Source organism: Patagioenas fasciata, chromosome 15 (assembly GCF_037038585.1).
Source record: "Patagioenas fasciata isolate bPatFas1 chromosome 15, bPatFas1.hap1, whole genome shotgun sequence".
Taxonomy (NCBI): domain Eukaryota; kingdom Metazoa; phylum Chordata; class Aves; order Columbiformes; family Columbidae; genus Patagioenas; species Patagioenas fasciata.
In genome coordinates, this window is record NC_092534.1 from 5,546,327 (window position 1) to 5,568,330 (window position 22,004).

The window sequence follows — 22,004 nt, forward strand, 5'->3', positions numbered from 1 at the left end:
GTGTAATATGCATTTTAGGATCTTTTTAGAGAGGTGAACACAGGGATGACTTGTTATTACCTTTCATAGCATTTATGCTGTAGGTGCTTTTTTACAGCAAGGTTTGAAGTAACATGGATTAGATCAGTACTAGTTTAGTTGTATCAAAATTGCATAGAAAAAATACTCCTCTTACTATTTTACTGATGGTTCTTGATTTCTTACATTCGTTTCTGAATGAAATTAGGCACAATTTTGTTCTATAAAGATAGCAACAAAATTTTGCATTTCATACTCTGCAAAGTTCTGCAATTAGCATTACAGTAGAAATGAGAGGGTGCACGCCTTTGAACACTTACAATATGTGTTACCTCATTTGTGAACTACTGTAATTATATGTACAGCTGACACAATCCTAGAAGATTCAAGAGAGATTACCAGCATCAATTTCAATATATTGCCTAGAAAAGGACAAGACAGCACCAACTAATAATGCAAAATGAAGCATTTCAGATGGATATAATCACATTTATAAATTCTTTATAGATACTATTTGTGAGCAAGCAGCTGAAATAAAAATACTGACATTTTGAATATATATAAAAATAATGTGTGAAAACAACTAATATTTTATATCACTGATTCTTTGTAACATCCCTTATGTAGGTCTACTGCTGAAACAAGTAATTTTTTATGTACTCTTGTGATTACTCTCCATGTAACGTTAGCAATATTGTGGATGCTTGCAGGATCTGGCCCCTGGGGAGCATTTTAAATTCTGTTTGGTAGAGGAAATTTTATGTTTTCTGGTTGCATTTCTTCTGATAATTCGGTTTTGTAAATCCTTATAATTTAGATTCTCTCAAAAAGATTATATTTAGCATCAGTGTAACATGAATTCTCACGTGTAGGTTCCCCTGAGCTTCTATTGCCTTGTTAGGATCATGATGTATGACTGATATTGTGTTTCTTAACATGTCGGTCATCTCCCTTAGACTCACACACTGTAACCATAACACATTTTGGAATAAAACTGTAGTGTGTTTATCATAAATTGCACAATGCTTCATTACACGTACCTTCTGTAATACTCTTGGATCATTAGATGGCATGTAGAAGGAGCTCATTTCAGCAGAATTCCATCAGGCATGGAGGGCCCCCATGTGTTTGACATATAAATGCATTAAAGACTAAACTGCATTTCACTATCCTGTATGAAAATTATTTGCAAAACAGTACAGGTGCAAAATTACTTTTGAATTTTACCCATCTTCATTTTCCTTCAAAGATTATGTTGCTTTTTAATGGTTCCCATAGCACAAAAACTTAGTTCAAGAAATTAAGACCAAACCAATTAAACACTAAAGCTTTTTTTTATTCCTAGCATGACACGCATACCTTTACATTACTTTTAAGAAACTCAAATAAGCCACACCATTCGCTAAAAGGCAGTACAGTAGTACAATTAGTTACTTTGTTCTAGTTCTCTGAAGTAATTTTCTTTGTAAAGTGGAAAATTCAGAAGAAAGATGCTCCCTTTTTTTAAGGAGAAAAGGATGTAAGGGCTTAGATAAGATAACTAAGTTTATATAGAACTTCTGATGTAACATGAGACATAATGTGAAGACATTTTTCTGTACTATTCAATAAATTCTTTGAAAATTGCAAGTAAAAAAGATAGAAATCTGAAATTATAGAAACTTCAATAGCCACCGCCATCCCAGTAATATTCCAGTTCATTAATGTTGGTCCCTGCAAGTGCAGCAGAAAGAACAAAGGTTAGAGAGATGCCGTGCTCATGATAGTGCATACGTGTGTAAGAAAGTGATGAGGGGCATCTCTTGAAGCTGAACTACAGCAAGAAGTTCTTCTTCCCTGTTGCAGTTTCTAACCCAAGCTTTTGCATGTCCCACCCATCACTTCACACGGAATTTAACTCTAGGTCTTGGTGTGGCTCCAAAATATTGTTGCTCCAGTGAGTGTTGTTCCATACAAATCTGGCGAAGTACTCATGCTGTCAAACAAGGGATGCCATCCCAGATAAATTCCAGCAAACCCCTGTACAATGACTCAAGGGCAAGCAGTGGTGTCATTTGACCATTAGAGCATTTAAAGAATTTTATCTTGTTTGTATGTGAGGTGGAAAAAACAATCTGAACACCAAAACTATCCACCATTTAGAGAGAGTGGTGAAAATGAATGTATAAATGCATACAGTTTTGTTGTTTGTTTTTTTTTTAATCAAGGCAATTAGTTCTCTAGACTGAAATGAGACTTTGCTCTTCTCTCTTTTTCTTCTTTTTCAGTTGGATTTAGAAACTCAGACTGTAATTTTGATTGATCATCTGATCATTGTCACAACTTTGTGATTAATGCAGCTTGTTCTGCTGAAGTATGTTCTTTCCCAATGCTCCCCCCGCCCTGATATTTATTGTTAATGAGATAATCAATTTGTTTAAGCTCTTTTTCATTACTTGAATAAAGAACAGCAGTCTCTGAAGAACAGTACCACATGTAGTATCTGCCAGAATTGCTGGTCCTCTGATTGAATCACCATATGCATGGCACAGGCCAGAGGGAATGGGCGTGTTCCATGGCCACTTTATGTCTGGATGACCTTGCTCTGGACAGCACATTTTTATAAGATAGCAGTGGCAATTGCTGCTGGTGCCATTTTTAATGTAATTCTGAGATTCATATTAAGAATGGGCGGAGATCAAAATCAAATTTAACAGAACTATTAGCCAACCTGTAGTATTTTTTGATTGTAAATGATAGGAGATGGTGTTTTAGTTTGTCTGTGTTTAGACACACAAGGTAGTTTAATTGAAATTTCTAGTATTTCAGTGCTTTAATGCATTGAAACAAACCCTGGCTTCGCAGTTAGTGTTCAGTCATTTTTAGAGCACTGTAGGGTCATCAGTCCTTAGTACCCTCCAGGGAAGTAAGAGAGAAGAGATAGGTGCTGTGAGTAGTAGTATTCTAATTTTACAAGTGGCAAAACTGAGGAGATTAATAATTTGGTCAAAGCCACACAATAAGCTGGTGTGAGCTCTGAGGTTTGTCTTGGCTATTAGCCCAGTGGTCAGGCGTCTTATGCCTTATTATTTAGTTTGCCTTAATTGTCCCATAGCCTGTCTAGGTGGACGGTTGGCTTTTCGCTTCAGATAACGAGATGAGAATGAGTACAGTAAAAACTTCAAGACAAGGAAAACCTCATGAAATCAAAAGCTGAATCTAATATTTTTTTATCTTTTCAGTTTGCATAGAGCATAATTAAACTTTCTCTCTCCTGTCCTGCCAAAAATGCATGCAAATTCTTTGACTTTGTATGTGCAAAAAGGAATAATTAATAGAAATTATTTTATTAGAGATCAGTTTGTTAGTCTCCTTTTTTGATTGCAGAATGATATGGTACAGAAATACATTTTCTAAAACTAGAGGAGTCCTCTGAGCAGTGTCCTGAGAATTTTTCAATTGAGTGTTAAGTGGCTATTGGTTTACAGTTTACAATTCTAGTTGCATCAATAGATGTACTTTGAAATAACATCGTACTTGGTAGGGTATAAGCAATGTTTTTCTGTAGTGAAAGATGTCAGTTTTTAATATCTATCTGAAACAAACAGATATTGTTTTCTCTGCTGCACAAACAGGTTGATTACTGCCATCTCTTGTGGAAGACGTTTAGGTTTTGTTTCAGTTCCAGACAGTCTTTGTCTTAAAATTAACTTAGTCTGCAATATTGTTATTTTTAAACAAATTCATAATTTCACAAGAAATTAATCATTATTTAATCAAAATATTAACCATTTTGGTCAGCTGTGTTGGTTGAATATTGGTTAACTATTTTGATTAAACATTGGTTAAATATTTTGCTTAAATGTTTTAAGTAACAGAATCTAAACCATTTTGTTTACATGGGGTTGGTCAAAGTAGTGAAGCCCTATAAAGTTTAGCACCATGTCTAATATTTTAATAAATATCTAACATTTAATACATGTATTAAGGCATTCTATAAATGAATTATTGAACGTAATCTGTTCTGCCCATGCCCACCTTCCTTTCCCGCAGGACTGTGGTTTTTAGCGAAGCTAGTGTGGAACTGCACTTATCTACAAATAAAGCAAAATGACTTCATTGAATGCACGTACTGCAAAGCCTGTCAGGGATACAGCGGGAGGAAAAAGATACGGAAGGGCTTTAACATCTCGTAGCAGTGTATAGAGCGCAGCGTATTGAAAGTCATAAATACTGTCCCACAGACGTTTTGAATAATGCAGGTGCAGCGTAAGTAATTGGAAGTGCTCGCCTTCTGCCTCCAGACATTTCCCGGCCGGTGAGTGCGCGCAGGTTGGCAGGCGGGGGCTGTGCAAGGTGCCCTGCGCTGTCATGCGGCCCCGCGGTGCTGCCCGCGGCCCGCGCGTGGGTGCGCAGCGGGGCGGGGAGAGCGACGGGGAGCGAACGCGGGTCTGCGTGGCACAGCCGACCTTGGGACCCGCCGCCCCGTGTGCAGTGGCCCCGCGGAGCTGGAGTTGCTGCTGTCCTGGGGCGGGAGCCGCAGGTGTGCGAATCCCCGGGCCGGACCGCGGGACGGCGCCCGGCGCAGCCGCCCCGGTTGGGGCCGCGGGCAGGGGGGTGCTGGGCGCCGGTGCCCGCCGCTTCTCCCGGCTCCTCCCGCCGCGGAAGCAGGACGCGCTTGGCAGCCGACAATGAAATCTTGGCAGCTAATTGCAGGCGTGGGAGATGCCCTTCAGGTAAGGCAGAAGCAGGTTGGAAAGCATTTAAGCGGGGAGGGCGAGGGGAAGGGGACCCAGCCTTTGCTAGAGACGGAGGGCGACCCTGAGCCCCTGGCTGGGGTGCCAGCGTGGGGAGGGGGGGCGATGGGGGCCAGGAAATCAAGTTGTTATGTTTGGCCGCTGCTGGTGTAGTGCGGCCGGCAGCGGCTGCCCGAGCCGAGCGCCGTGGGGTTGGTGTGAATGGGGAGAGTGGGACCGAGGCGCTGGGAGAGACACAGGCACGGGTGTGTTCGGGTGTTCCTGCCCCACGGTGTGCAGGGCGTCAGCTGCCAGGGCTGACTGTGGGGCTGTGCTTTGTGTTCACGTTATACTTGCCCGTGAGTGTATTTATGGCTGTGTTTATGTATCTGCGTGTGCACAGCATGGGTCTGTCTCGGTGAGTGGATACATGAATGTACGTGATGCTTACAGAAAATAAGATGTGGGGGGATTATTTGCCCTTCCTCTGTGGCTGGCTGAAGTTTATGTGAACTTCATCTTCAAAGAGCTGTTTAACTTTCTTTTGATGGGATATATATTAGCATTTTTATGAAGTATGCCAGGAATCTCATTAGAAATGGTTTTGTCAGATGAATTATTGCCTTTTAGTAGACAGTTTACAGGATTCCTGACCCAACTGTTTGCTTATTTAACTTTAAGGTACCTGTAATTTATCAACATAATATCAGAATGCTAGAAAACACCATGTAGATGAGGCCTTAAAGTTTAATTACTGTACTTCTAAAAATACATGGGATAAAAAAGCCAGGAACATTCTCTTAATAAATGCAACTTAAACATACAGATAAATTTGGCTAACAATCCATTTATATGTATATCCATTTAAAAAAGCAGAAATAGAGTATAGAAGACTGGGATTTTAAAATGCATATCAGTTGCCAACCAAATACAATTGCAGAGTCAGTTAAAAGTGCGAAATAAATGTTGAGGAGAGTATGGGAAGTGGGCTTTGCTGGCTTTTGCAAAAGGAATCTCTTCCATACTCTAATAGGAGTACTGTATTTTTTAAAGACTTGTTGTCACATGTCGGAGACTGTGGCATAGTCTGGTAGTGGAACGCTGGGCACTGCATTTCAGACCGTAAGGGTTTGGTTAACAGTTTAGGCACCATAAAATCACATTGCTCTCAGCACCGTTCATTAAATTCCACCTCAAGTATTTTGCTTAGATGGATATTCAGGAATTAGTAAGATCCAAAACAGTCTTTATATTTGTCGCTTCTATAGTGATGAGGAATCTGGTCTCGATACAGACATAATTAGGATTTCTGTAAGTATTGAATAGAAAGTTCACAAATGTTTCTGCTTATGAAATACTTTAAAAATGTGACTTATGTACAGTCCATTGGTTTCATATGTACTTCTAAAATGAAGCAATAGATGTGTAAAGTTTGAGTGTCTTGATGTTCTGTTCATAAATTGTAGCTGTTTTCGTATCCATTTAGTATTCACATTGTTGATCTATTTTTTGAACATGCAGATGAGGTTGACTTCTGAAAAGTGAGCAAAGCTGCTATTAAGTAAACAGCATTCTCTTGTCAGCAGCAGGAGCAGTACTGCTTTATATTTTGCACTGTTTTTGTATTTGGATCATTTAATGGAAACAAAGTGGGCTTTTGGTTTTGATGGGGTGTAGGTGCTGCTCTGAGCGCATGTGCAGTGTCTGTCAGTTACAGCTTTACTTCCTTTAAACCCGTGTATATATTAGGCTTTTGATTATCTGTTTCAGAGTTTTTCTTCCCGAATCAGTACCAAATTTCGTGGTATGTTAGATGCTGGAAACATGTAATATCTCAGATTCCCATAGTCTTCCCTTTCATATGTGAGCAAAAAGTTATATTTAGTCACTGCCATCTCAACATCCAATACACTGATACTTCAGCAAGTGTAAGGTAGAATTGATCGTATTTCTTTCCAAGCATGGTTTTAGAAAGGTTAAGCCTTATGTTTTTACCTACTCCTACGTGAATAAATATTTGAAATCAGAATAGCATAACAATAGATGGATGGAACAACATTTTTATTATCTAGCAAGGTGTTATATTTGGCCTTTCTGACTTGAAACAGGTTACTTCAGTAGTGTTTTTATAATGGAATTGTTGAAATTTTTTTATCATGTTTTCACATAGGGTCTCAGTTTTGCTCATAAACCACAAAACTCTTCTAGGAACAAGTAATAAATTCATTTATTCAGTGCTAAGTCTTTTGGTATTCCAAATACTATTAAAAGTCTAGAAGAATATTCTGAAGTACAATATTGGAAGTTTGGACTTTTTCTATTGTCATGAACAATATTACTGTTAAATTATAATAAATTTTGTTAAGATAAATATGTTAGAAATAGCACATGAGGCATCATATTGGAAAGGAGAAGGAAAAGAAATATGATTAACTTATGCTTATAAGTTATTGTGACAGTAACTGTGAAAAAATACCATAAAAAGTAAACCAGGGTAAAAGTATGTGGAGAATTTTAACTATAGAAAATATGTTGTCTAAATTTTACTTCATATTTTAATTTAAGTGATTAACATGCAAAGTTATTTTTAAGATAGCTGAAGCCTGCTCAAGTCAGGCTTATAGTTGTCTTCAATATTTGAATTTTGGAGTTTTTCTTCAAGTGCTTATGTCGCAGGATAGTATATTTCTATAATCTAGAAATGGGAACGACAACTACAGAGAGCCTCGATTAGTTCACATGACTTCTCAGTATTTTGAGGTTTTCTTATATGTACTTTGAGACTGGGATATAATTTACAACATCTCCTAGGAACTACACATAACTTCTGAAATGTATTAACCTTATGTGAGAATTAGGTTCACTTCTCAAAACTATTATTCTGCCGTGTATAGTCCTATTTCCAATTCATCTAAAAATCAATTTAGAAAAGTTGCCTGCCTTTAATTTTATTTTGGAATATATTACAAAGGAATAGTTCTCATAAATTGAGTTGTCAGGAAATAACCAATTCAGTAGAATATACTGATACATCGATGATTGATTTTCACAGGTAAGCCTTTGTGGACACAAGATGTACCATAAGGAAGGTACAGGCTTTTCATTGGAAAAGGTGTTTTATAAAGATGCTTCCTCTAAAACTCAAATGCTGTGGGGTTGCATTTGGGTGAGATATCAGTGTGTTAGATTAGCAAAAAGAAATAAATGTGTACCTGACACGTAAGTAGTATTTCTTTCTAAATTTTTGCGTGAATAAAGTTTAATTTCATAACCTGAGATCTCTTGTCAGCAGTGGAGGTTTGCACCTGTATGAATAAGCCTTTTGTTAATTTTTAAGGTATCAAATGGAGGTGTTGAGGAATGTAGCAAAGCTGCTGTTTTCAGTGACATTGTATACTCACTACTTTTGTTTTACTTGAACTTGAGTTTGGATTGTGCGAGAATGTGTTTGCTTTGGGGGACTGGAATAGAGATTAAGCATTTGTGCTTTATAGTTGTCTTCATTGTGACTTTTTTGCATTTTATTTCAGTTAACTGTGTTAATTTGCATAGACTACATTTTCCCTTCATTGTCATTGAAAATAAAGGACAGTCTGGCTTCTTCCACCAGGTTGTAATCAGAGACTGTTTTTGTTCTGTAGTTAATTACAGATTTCATCCACAGCAATAAGGCTTCTGGAAAGTGCTATTTTTCTGGTGGCTGGGAATATTTAAAAAAACACTGTAATATCACAGAGGCTTATTAGTTGCCTTTCACAAACAGGGAGACACATACAAACTTTTTATGAAGTACTAAAATGGAGAAACTGCTTGAGTCAGCAGTAACGTCCAGATTCAGGAGAACTAGGTTATGAATTCAAGCAATTAAACATGACAAAAAGCCTAGTTTTATTGCCGTGACTTAGTATGATTCCAGCTTTTTTTGGATACATAAAAAGTCCAAAATGTTCTTTTCTGTCAGGTGTTCACAAAACAAACAAAACCCAACCGCAAACACAAGCAAAAAGCCCCAAAAACCACAACAAAAAAGCTCTTCCAAGAAACTCTTGGAAATTCTTTTGCTTTGTATTTGAATCTTCAGTTTTTATTTAGATATTTTTATTCCCAGGGGAAGCGAACACTCATAATTTCTTCAGTTTAGTACACCTGGAGTTCAGTAGCTAGTCTTTTATGTACCTGCCTTTTGTTAGAGATAATTAAAAACAGACTGGTTGAATATTTAGGAATTAATGAAAGAATGTCTTTTAATTAATGTTTAATATGTATTAAAAATAAGATTTTTGCTAATGATGATTAGAAAGCTAACAATTTTCACATATAAGGCCAGATGATCATTTTTTTGTGTGTTTTGTTTTTATGTATTTGATTTTCAGTAATTTTAAGCAAGTTTCCTATCTAGTAATGGTTGCAAATAGAACTGAGTAGAAAAGGGAAGGGAAGTAACCAGATAGAAGTCTTGGTGCTAATGACTGTTGTGTTACCTGAACTTGAATAAAACTTTAGCAAAGTCGTTAATGCACCGCTTGTTATTTTGGAGCATGATACAAAATGTAAAGCACAGCCCCCCACCCTTTGCAAACGGGAATTGTTCTGTCTACTCATGCTCTGGGTATTTCTGGGCAGGTGCTTATGTTTTTTTTAACTTAAGGATTTTCCTTATCAAAGTTTAACTTTCTGATTACATGAGTAATAACAATCCAGAAATGTGGTTTGATCCTTTTTTTCAGGTAGAGTAAATTGTAGCCAAGATGAGGATTTATTTCTGACTGCTAATTAACCCGAATCTAATGGCTCTAACTGTAAACATGTACTGCAGCGAAGTGAAGTGAGTGGCATCTGTGGCACATTGTTGCTGCTTATATGCAACATTATTTGTCTGCTGCTGAGAACTTGCACTATTACGCAATGCTCTTAATAAAAACAGCATCACTTCAGCTGGTAATGTCATTTGTGATGAGAATTTCTTTCAAGAACTACTGCCATGCTGGAGCAAGTCTTTAGGAACATGACATTTAGATCAAGCCCTGTTGGAGTACCAGTCTCTCTTCTTTTGTACTATTTTAACGTGACTTGTATGTTTTCGTGTTAGTATCAAGTGTTCACCTTTTTCCAATTACTCTGTGCTTCTGACACAAAGTGTCCTGCAGTGCTGAGATGCTGGGGCCTGCGGTTCAGCTCTGGCCTCTGATTTTTCGTGACACGGCCTTTTAATGTGCGATATCAACAAATGGTGTGTGCAAAAAGGAAGAGATGAATTTTTCAGAAGAATATCTCTGCTGTCAGCTGTGTGTTCAGGGCAAGTTTGATATTTGTGATACGGAGGAACCTCAAACTGTTAATTTTTTTGTTAGAATATTTTGCAAGAGTAGATCTAAATTGAATATCATCTCATGTTTTATTAATTTGGAGACTTTTGATATTTTAAAAACATGTATTTATGAATAAGGTCTGTATGATGATTTCTGCATGATTTCCCATTTCTCTGTCTTACCAGTAACCCAGCACAACATGATGCTGTAATCCTGAAATAATCTTTACAGTTACCAGGAAAAGCAGGATGCTGCTTCCTTTGCCAGGGAGCAAAATCATCTAAGAACCAGATCTCTTTTCAAATGGGGTTTCATTCCAGTTGAGAGGCTTTCCCAGTGTCAGCGGAGTCAAAAATTCAGCCATGGCAGATTGAATTTTCTGCCAACAGAGAAGCCATGGGAATCATTGTAATTCCATTTTGACTTCCATATTTGAAAGTGTGAACCTTTTCATTGTGGTTATTTGTTTTTAGAGCCACAGCAGGAAGTAATATTTAGTAAGAGAAGACGTTAAAAATGGCATTAGGTATTTTAATCTGATTTATTCCATTTGTAGTTTCAAGATGTCTCGTAATTACAGGTAAATCAAATTTACCACAGTCGTATAACAGCTTGGCAGAACTTCTGTTTGCCCAGATTTTAGACTCATAAGAACAGAGCGTTTTAGCAACTCCGTGTGGTAGCTGGTCGCTCCCCTTCTCAGTACATAGACTTGATGATGGTCTGTGGAGCCAGAACACTGGGGTCAAAGGAGATTTCAGTCATGAGATATGTTACAGTCTGTGAATTGTCGATGACATGAAACTATACAAAGAGTGTACACATGGATGCTGGTCGTCTTTCGCATGGGTAGTAGGTGCAATGGACTGAACTCCTGCACAGTCCTTGCATGTTCTATAGGAGGAGAAACTCCAATTATCAAGTCATGCCATGACTAAAAATAAGCCAACTTCTTAAATGAGTAACTGCAAATAATAAACATCAGCCACGTTATACAGCTGTTATTATCTCACACACTCTTCCTGTAGAAAACGTTAACTACTGAACAATGAAAAATAGACTGGAGCTTGAGCCTGTTTGTGCGTTGGTATTTCTAATTAGTAGTAGTGGTATGTTAGTATTTTTTCTAATTAATAGAAGATGTATGTTTGAATGTTAGTGTTTCTTCTGGTTGATTATTATGACTCAGACCTGGGGCAAGGCATTCTGAAAAGGGGAGGCAGTGCAGTAATTCTGCTTTTCATTTTCACCTATGCATAGCTGAGCAAGCACTGAACAAAATCGCATCTGATGCTCAGATGAGGTATTTGATAATGGTAGGAAACTAGTGATGGAGAGGACCACTCTTCCATGTCATCAAGTCCTGCCCTTCTCCCTGAAAGGATCATCTTTACAAGTGTCATTTGTGATTAGACATCCAGGCAATCTTTAAAATTGTCAGTAAGAGAAATTTCATTAACTCCCTAGACTACTTGTTCTAGTGCTTAACTATTTTTACTGTCTTGAAAAGTTTGGGTTTTTTTTTTCCTAGACAAATGAATATTTCCCATGCTGCAGATGACCTTAGTGTTTCATCTTCTCAGTGGACCTGAAGAAAGAAAAAGTTGTTCTTGTCCCTGCAGCAATCGTCTATAACTGAGATCCTGGTTCACGCCCCAGGCTTATGTGCCACATGTTTTAATTTCTGTATTTTGGTTCAACCCTTTCTAGTTATTATTTGGTTTAGGAATCTTTACTTTTAATCTAATACATTTTTTTTTTTACCATTTTGTGTTTGAACAGAAACATTGAATTGAAATAGTTTAATGATTGGGAGCCAGATATTGGCCATAATTTACAATATACTCAGGTTTATATAGTGATTATTGTAAGCCATTATTAGTCATTTGAGACTGTGGTCCTCACAGCTGACTTGAGACCTCTAAGCTGCCTATTGGACTGGTTCATGAGGCAGGGTTATGAAGTTTATTATTTTGCAGAAGTCACTAGAAAGTTTTATTCAGAACCTATTATATTCCTAAATTCATAGAAGTGTGTACATGTAGATGTGTGTGTGTGAGCATCTGTATCATAAAAAGGTAAAAGGTAAACAGTTTTGCTGATACATCCATGAGTTGATTATTTCTACCTGCTCTTGGTTCACATTATTTCTCAGAGTAATTATTATTAGGTCCATTTATCCTGTCAATATAACCTCACAGGGCAAGCATGGGAAGAGAATAAATGTGAGACAAGGATTTGGAAGACAAGTCTTTTGGAAGAAAAGCTGTGAGATGATGCTAACATCAGTTTAACACCTCTACACTTAGAGGGGGTATATCCAAGAAGATATACCTGTTCTTGGATAATTTCCTTCCAACCTGGATTATCCCATGATCTTGTGGTGTCAGTTTGGTGGACTTGGTGAGCAATGGGTTATTTTGGCAACTGAGAACTGAGGGTAAAGCACAACAGTGATAAAATGGAAAATAATTTTACAGTTTTGTAAGATATATGTATCTCCATATGATGCAAATCTATTCCAGAAGTTTGTAGGAAACTCTGTTTAGGTAATTAACAGCTAAATGACTAATATTATAAATTAATTGTGTGAGTTGTTGGCTAGTGTAGTTTGCCTTTGGCTGTGCAGCAGAACAGGAAAGGTGGAGGATGCAAATATATGTGAGTATGTGAGTCAGGTACACGTCTCGTGCATTCACAGAAGTGAGGTGGATTGGCCTGTTATTTTCTTCAGGTTTTTAGCACCACAGAGGAGCCAAGAGCATTGTGCCCATTAAGATAACAGAAGACAAAGATGGATGAGGAAGCTGAGATGCTTATGGGGAATTATCTTAAAAATGGCATGCAGGATGTATACTTTAATTCCTCCAAATCTTTATGTCTGTGAAACATAAAGAATGTGAAATTCTAACTGGATCCAAGCAACTTTTTTGAGGCAGTTATTACACTGGGGGTGGAGAGGGAGTTAGGTAACTAATCCTTTTTAGTTATTTTAACAAATTTTATGGATGTTTTAAGAAAGCTGGAAATATGGAAGAAAAGAAGAAAGAGGGCATGTTACAACTTTGTGTTTCATTTTGGTATTTTTAAAGGAATTGTCCTTTTTTTCCCCACTGAGAAATTTTCTTTTTATTTTCCTGCATGATGTAGAGCTGCAAAAACACTTGGGTTTAATGTGAGTTAGTAGCAAATGTTTCAGTTGATCTTTCAACATTTGAGACAGTAGGCTGCATTTTTGCTTAAAGAAACAAATTCTAACATGCAATTGGATTTAACAGCGTTGACGTGTTCTACTCTGTGTCCGTAGTGAGTAGGATGTGAAGCTGTGGGCTTAAATTACACAAAGGAAGATTTAGATTAGGCATTATAAAGGCTTCCTTATAGTAAGAATACTTAATATTTAATTAGATGAGTTGGGAAGATTATGGGATTTCTGTCGCTGGAAAGGTTTGGAAAGCAAATGTCAGAAAAATGTGGCTGTGTGCCTTTGTGTGTGAAGATGTACTAAAGAATTAATTTATAACTGACAAAATTTATTCTTATTTCTGTATATTAAAAGTCTTTCTCAAAAAATGAAGTTGCTTCCCATTCAGCAGGTAAATCTCTCTTATGTCTCTACCAAGATTTTTCTGAATCTGACCTCCTGTGTAAAAAATACACATCTGTGAGGTAAGGCAGTGAATCAATATTAGAAATATTAGAAATATTTTCCCATGAAACAGAGTTTGGAAAATACTGGATATCTGCAGAGTTTCTGATAAAATTTTCAATATTCTTTTGGGCCAGTTTCTTTCTTTGAGGCCCAGTGCAATAAGGGCTGTGTCCCCCCTCAGTCCTGCTCCTAGCTCCCCTCTCAAGTGTTTCATCTTATAACAGTGTGGTTGCTGGTGAAACTTGTATGTAGTTTACCACTTAGTTTTGAGAAAAATTCTCAGTCTGTATTTATGGGAGGTACTGAAAAATCCTCTCAATAAGGGTCAAGACAGGTAGTTTTATATAAACTCTTATATTCACATTACGTAATAGGGCCTCCCTTGTTCCTCTAGTATTGCTTTTAGAATTCAAAGTACAAGCATATAGTCTAAACTGAGCTATTTTGAATATATTTTTGCTCTATTTCTAGAAAGTAATTTTTGGTTGTGACAACTGCACAGACTTTCTCATCTTCTATTAATTACATAACATTAGGGTTTATGAATAAAAAAAAATGATTACACAGAAAATATTAGAGCGGTCAAAACTTATTTTTAAGTGTAAGAGCACCTTGGGGCCAGGGAGGTTTAGTTGTGTTATTTTCTATGTAGTATTCTACACATTCTGTGTAGAAGCCAACAGTGTCTGTCAAAACCAGCTTTCAATGAGGAAACAAGAGAAATTAAAGGATATATCCCTAACTAGTCAATGCACATGATTGGTTCCTGTCTTGGGAATTTTAGGTTAGAAACCGAAATTGAAGTTGCTTGATTCGTTGTTAATGTTGTGAGAAGGTGAAGCGTGTTGGACACACTATTACACTTCGCTTTTTTGTTTTAAGCTGCTGGAGGCAGAAGCCAGTTTGGCGTAACACAGAAGATTGTGTTAGAGTGAACTGGAATCCTGGAAACAAATCTGTGAAGACAGTACTCTAATAATTACTGTGGGAAATAAATCTGCCTTAAAGATGGAGAAGGGACAGTGGAAAACAAATTCCCAGTGTGCTCCAGACTCCTTTTTGATATGACACAATCCACTGTTGCGTCTAACCATAATTTTTCTAAATAGCAAAACATACTATTCAACTTAGAAGTGACATCATTTGAATGGAACAATGCTACTATCAATTAGTTCAAAGAAAACTGTAGTTTTAGAATAGATGGTAGCAAAAAAACAGTAAGTAGAATTCTGTAATATCTGTACTAAAGAAATAGCTGCCAAGATACTTATTACTTGCAGGCATTTTAAACTTCAACGGGTTTATAAAGAATTTAATATTTTCATATGCTTCAGTGTAAAGCCATCTGTCGCAGTGACAGAACAAAGTGTTGAGAACAAGAACAAACGTATGTTTATGGAAGTAATCCATTAAATGTTAACACAAAAGAAACCAGTATCTTGTAACAAATGGGCAAGGGATTTGAAAAAAACATGGCAGTCATCTTCAATATTTACAATTATGGTTTCTTTTCTAATTTCTCTTTGAGTAGAAGTGTTAAAAAATAAAAGTCTGTCAATACAGATGGTAATGGAGACAGGAATAATGAGGAAAATAATGTTTGTATCCACCTTTTATAGTTTGTCATGTTTCTGCTCTCTTCTTACAGCTTTAAGCTTGTATCTGGCAACATCAGTATATATGTTATACCTTCTGTAGCATTTCATACATCTGCTGGACTTGTTAGTGCAAATCAAACAGGCTCAGACACTCACAGGAGCTGAACTTTACTAGTACCTTCTTCCCATCCCCCATTTGGGACAGATTTTTATTCGTGACTGCACAAAAGAATGAATCACATTACAGTGTTTGAAGTTAGTGGTTGATACAGTGTGACTTTTAACCTGTGGTAGCCCAAATATGGGACACAGTGTGGGCTAGTAGAAGATACAAAGAGATTATAGGGGGAAAAAATGGTACTGAGACATCAAAAAGAAAGCAAGTGTTCAAGAAAAGTTACTTTGAATCTTTTGTCAATGGTATTGCAACAAGAAAAATCTAGTTCTAAAGAATCTATACGGTTGGATTTTTAGTTGTAAGGTATAAAGGATATCTTTTACAGTGATTGTTATCTTCAGGTCTCCATTCTCTGTACAGGTTTGGGTGACTGGGAGAAAGGATTGGATTTGATTGTGCTTTAGCAACACTCTGAATTTTCTAGGAAGTGTAGTTTATGTTTTAAAATGATAGGTCCAAAAAAGATGTTTGCTGAAGGGTTATGGAGCAGGTTATGGTATAATTCCCTTCCCCATTCAGGTATGAAATACTGTTCTCTACGCTGGACACAACCAGGTGGACCAGTTACTCAGTCTGAACTGGCAGCACTCCACATTGATGTGGGAAAGGGCAGACGTGATTATTTTTTATGATAATTTTAGTTTTTACTCTAATAATCTGATTATTTTTTTTTCTTAGTGAGATTTACAAACATAGCGAGGATTAGTTTTCATCAGCCTTCAAAAACTTGAGCCAGCAGAATGCAGAGGTGGGAATACACAAATATACTAGCAATGTCACCTTGAAAAACAAAGAAAAGCATTTTATTATCGACAGTGTTGTCATTCTGTGTCGACTGGTGATGTTCATATCATTTCATTTTTTTGTCATGCAGTCTGCAAGTTTTGAATGTATTGCATTGTGGCGTCTTTCGGCCATATTAAGTTCTCCACAGTGTCGTTTAAAGGAGGAAGCAAAATGTGAAAGTAACAATGTTTGAACTTTTATTTGAGTGCTGATAAATATGCAAATTTTTAAATTTATAATTAGCACCGGTGACATCTTCTGACTAATCTGAAAATCCCAGCTGTGTATCAGTACTAAGAAGCAGTTTAAAACCACACAATTTTATCAAAACAGTTCATTCACATTATCTAAATAAGTGTTTCCAAGATCTTCAGTTTTACTTTCTAAATGAAGATGAAGAATGAGGTAGAGAGAAATACAACTCCTTGATCAGACTTAGGCTTATTTAGTATCTATTTTAGCTTTGGTAGAGCAGGGCACTGAGTACCAGATACCTCAGATGACAGTGTATGGAACTGTCTCAGAAGCTAATCTGCTCTTACTCCTCATAAAGGTTTATCTTGGTGTTTAATGTTGAAGAGATGAGTTTAATCTTTAAGGCAACAGATTTTAGACATCAAGGTATAAAGATTAAGTTCCAATTTTGACACTCCTTAAATTTCCTTGAGTATTCAGCTTTGGCAATGTACTCTGATAATGAGCCTTACCGTAATGTAGACCTGCTGTGTTTAGGAAAATCCATACAGGTTGGATTGGTGGAAGGGGAGGTGTCCTCCTGCTTTTCTATTAATTTTTGTTGCACGGTCCTGTGGCCTTTTTTCTGCACTTTATAGTTATCTCTGCCATCTATTGGTATTTATTTTGACTCTACTTTTTATTTTCTTTAAAAAATAATCAGACGTAGTGTTATTTCTCTCATTTTCATATGAGACTTTTTGGGTCTTTTAACCAATTCCATCATCTGTCATGACCATCAATGTTCTCTTGGACCCTATTACTTCTACAGTTTTCACAAAGACTGTGTGGCCTTAGTGCAACTAAAACAGGTATATCTTTCTTGCAAATTACAGAATAGTTTCTAGTTGTATATCACATATCAGTAATTGTTTTACTTTGCCAAGGGATCCTGACTTCTTGTAAATAAGGTCTGCAAAGTATTTGTGATGCTGCTGAGATTTGCTCTTACTGTTAAGAACAGGGAAAATGGCAGTGAGTGTTTTTTGTGCTGACATAGTTTCTGTGTCAAAATACAGTCTCTTTCCCATTGTATTGCTTCCAAACCATGAATGTTTGTAATTCATTTATAGCCATTTAAACTGTCCAAATATTCATATGTTAACTACATGATAAAATTTTTAAAACTGTTCGTTGGTATTAGAGAGGTGGCTTTTCTTGCTCAATAGACTGTCCCCTCAAGTTATTTGACTTTTGTTTTGATGAAAAATGGTAAATGGTGATATGAGTATATTCTAATTGTGTCAAACATCAAATGGTGTTAGCAAAACAAACTTAAGATTTTGTTAGATTTATTAATATTGGTTTCTGTAGAAGATACATAAGTGCAAGGAGAGTGTTGAATATGTTTCATCCAATAGAACTATTTCTCAGAACGTAGAACAATCAATAAAAATGAGAAACATGGACAGTCCTAATAGATTGTGTCAATAATCTGATTGGGGTTTGTTTCTCTTTGTTGAGGAAGTTCATAGTGTTCTTAGAGTGAGGGTTGGCCCAAAGCAGCTGAGCATCCTGAGGTCATTGCTGTCACATCTGCTGTTAACAGGTTGTGAGCAGGACCAACAGGCAGACTGTTTATTAAGGTGGATGACCCTGCTTTAGCAGGTGGGTTGGACTAGATAATCTCCAGAGGTCACTTCTAACCCCAACCGTTCTGTGATTCTCCTTTCCACATGTATGTGCACTCTTTCTTCCCAGAATGTTACAAAGACTCGCCACTTGTATTCCAGACAGTAATGTTTGTTGTTCTACTTTTGCTGTTTGCTTGTTCTGTGTAACATTGAACATCTTCCTTATTTAATTTTATGTTAACAGTATTTTGCAACTGTCAAAAATTTACTAAGTTGCTATGGGAGAAAGACTGAATTTTCTTCCTAGAAAAGACTGCTTTTATGGTAGCTTGTCATATGCTAGAGTTGCCTGTTGGTAATTAAAATTGCCAATAGGGTCCCAACTATTCCACAGGAGATACTACTTTGAAGTGGTTTCCCCCATTAATGATGATTATAGCTGCTGGTTTTGTGACACTTAGCACAGTTGATGTGTACTAATTTGTCTGAATGGACCTCTCGGGGAAGATCAGGGAGAGGATCAACTAGTTTCTGTGTACTTACTTACCAGGCTGAGGTATGAGATAAAGCAGCAGCAGTTTGAGTATGGACAGAAAGAAAAATTGAGGTACCTTAAGCTACTCTGCTGGGAAAATGGAAGAGGGAAGGAATAAACAAGTAACTTCAGGTGCTCTGGTGGTGGCAGAGACTGAGAGGGATATGTGTATTCAGAACTGCATCCTTACACATCTGTGTTATCCCTGGATCACAACACGAATACTTGTATTCCTTTAAAAATGTAACTCTTGATGCTTCCTTTTTGTCTTAATTTCACATTGTAAAGTTATGACTTACACTTGTATCTCAGATGTAGGCTGAGCATGAGCACCTTAAAAATGGTGAGAAACTTGTAAAGCTGGGCCTCTAGCAAATAAATTGTAATTCACTGTCCTTCTGCCCCCTCTTTTGTTGAGTCTTGCTGATGGCACTGAATTTCAGATGGGAGAAGAGAAATAATTTGAAAATTTCCCCCCCTCCCTGAAGGAATAAATAGCAAGTGCAGAGCTACTGATTGAAAAAATGTCTCTGAGGAGATAATCCTTAGGATATATTTAACTAACTTCTAATCCCTTTCACTGGTAAGTGCATTGAGAAGTAGAAATTTCTTCTATTTGCCATGGGTTACCTCGTTCTTCACAGAGTTATACTTTCACTTACTCCAGGTTAGCCCTTTCGTCTGCCTTAAAAGTTGACAAGCAATTATGCTTTATTAAGAACACCATTGTAGTACTCAAAAAATACTTATTACCAAGAATAAAACAAAATTTCAAAGTTTATTTATGGTGGACACGTTAGCTAAATAGTTTCTCTCTTCAGTTGCACCTCTATGGCATAGCATGGGATCTCTTGGCTGGAAGTGATAATACAGGTATTGTTTTCTCCCCTTAAGCAAAATGCTGTGTTCTTAAAGTAATTCGCTGCAGTGCAAATTATAACTGCTCTTTTTGTCGTGACAGGACTGTAATCATCTTGTGTCACTGGTCACCTCTCAAACAGCTTACTGGTTCTCAGTGCTGTCAACTGAAAGAAGAAAAAGAAGAGCTTTTTTTTCTTTAGATGGTGCCGAGACATTTGATGTTTACATATTGTATTCTCCCTTGTATGTAGAAAATAAGTGGGTGATTATTGGAATTTGTTTTATATCATAGAATAATTTGCTATTGAGTGAAACATGAAAGCTACTTGGAACATTAAAAAGCATTTATTGTAGGCTGATTTATCTATTACGCACTTTCTGTGGAATGTTTTAAAATGTCGCTTCAAATCTACATTATGTATCCACGTAATTAATGTAGATAAAGAAGAAAATAGAAATATGTTTTAAATGAGATAGTTAAGCAGTTAAGCGTTCATTGAATTGCAGTCTGAGACCTTGAGGGGCAAGGGAAGGGTATTAGATTATAATACATACAGGTAAGGAACTATTTTGGTGCAGTTGTTTGTATTTTTCATCAGCATCTCCCATGTGGGTCATGATTCCAGTACACAGTCTTGTAATCTCCTGCAGTGGCAATGATTCAGCTGAAAAATCAATAGGGCATGAGGTGTTTCAAGTTCTCATTATTGTAATGTGTCAACATCACTTTGGTGACCCCAGAGCCCTATGTTGGCTGATTTGTTCTCTGATTTATTGTGCAATCTTGTAGGGCAAACTATAATTTCACTTGCAACCAGAAACTCTACTTTTATGGTTTGTGTCCCTGTCTCCAGTCATTAGGATGCTCGGAGATAATCAATACCTGTGTTTGCTACTGAAGGTTGAATGAAGTTGTCAAGCAGCTAAATCACAAAGAATACAAACAAAAGAACATTGTTATGCCTGAGCAGACCAGGAAGAGATTTTATTCAAATTTTCATTCCCTATCAACATGACAAATGCTTTTGTTGCTTAGCACTGTCATAATTTATATTCGCCTCTCTATGCCTAGAAGTTTCAGATCTTAAATTTTGTAGTTGTAATTGCTGACTGTACCACCATTTTAGGTTATCTGTGTTCTGTTATCTTCTCTATATCTGTCCAAATTTAAAAACATAATGAACAGGAAACTAATTATTCTAATTGCTCAAGCTTTGTAAACTTACTGTGGCTCTAATGTTGTGAATTTTGCAGTCCTCCTGTTCCACCCCTCCTAATTTTTATGTTTCTTTAGATGATCAAAGTACTGTAAGTGATAACAATGTAGTCTACATTAGTTTATATCCATTTAACTGCAGTTCTCAATTTTTTTTATTAAACCATTTTGTCTCCAAGAGATATTGATATGTTTTGGGGGACTGCTGTTGTATTCTTATCATTTAATTTAAATAAACAGGAAAAAAAACCACCAAACAACACACAAACCAAGAACCAACAAACAAAAACAAACAACCAACCCACAAACCCAGTACGTAAAGTACAAAGAGTAATTATTACAGAGCAACAACGTAATGTTCTGGAAAATACGCTGCTTCAACGTTTTCTTTCCAGTCTGTATTAGTAGTTTCTTGACTGTTATATGGCTACATGACATAGTACATTTGGTAATAGTTTCATGCATTTAATTTAAAGGACTGTAAAAGCCTGTAAGATAAATGAATGCACTGCTGAATAAGAGAAGTGAAGGCTTTCTGTGGTAAATTTAGTGTTATCGTATATTTTGAAATAGAACTCAAGATCACTGCTTTTACGACTCCTTCAAGGATGTCAGTTCTGTCTGAGCTGCTTGAGCTGCTCTTTGCTGTGGGACACGTTCGCTGGATGGTGGTTCTGCTCTTCTACCCTCCCCGAGGTGGACACTGTTGGTTCCACCTCGAGAAAGGGCAGATGGACACCTGGTCCACCCCAGAGTGTTAATACTTGTGTTTTGGGGGATATTAGTTAATGAGTTTTACCAACATTTAATCTCCATAAGATTGTAATCCTTGGAGGCCTGCAGCAGAAACACCCACATCTCTGCACCTGGACATCACTTTCTGGCTTCTGTCGGAATGCTAAAGCACGTTAGCAGATTGTCACCTAGGTGAAAAATACCCAGTGTCTGGAAATGCACTAAGTAGGAGGAAGCAGAACATCTGTATATTTTATGTTTCTTGAAAAACTGATGACTGGGTAGTATTTTTCTGGTATACATAACAGATTTAATATTTTCCTCCTGAAATACTTGTGTTAGTAGAACTTTCAACTTAGCAATTGAGAGCTCACAGCTTATGTGATGAGAAAGCACCAGACAGCATATAAATGGATGTGACCCTTAAATAAATCTGAAATCAGGCAGTTTTTAAAAGTCATATGAAAGAACAGGATCCATATTCACCATTTTATTTCATACAAATACAAGAATGTTCAGAATTGGAAACAAATTCAAGATCAGAGTCTTTCTAAGGAATTTTCATAGTTGTGTCATAGATTTTTTTTTTTCTG

The 22,004-nt window shown here is 36.9% G+C and overlaps 1 protein-coding gene across 26 annotated transcripts in view; it reads left to right on the forward strand.

Annotated features, from left to right (window-relative positions):
* RBFOX1 (RNA binding fox-1 homolog 1) overlaps positions 1–22,004 on the forward strand; it is a 1,107,892-nt gene that overhangs the window by 507,481 nt on the left and 578,407 nt on the right. For 2 of the 26 annotated variants that reach the window (XM_071814932.1, XM_071814933.1), the window contains exon 1: positions 4,655–4,733. The exons of the other annotated variants lie outside the window; for them this stretch is intronic. In XM_071814932.1, coding sequence (XP_071671033.1) covers positions 4,689–4,733 — 45 coding nt within the window. In that variant the 5' untranslated portion in view covers positions 4,655–4,688. Of the gene's footprint in view, positions 1–4,654; positions 4,734–22,004 lie in introns of those variants that run through there. 26 annotated transcript variants of the gene reach the window in all.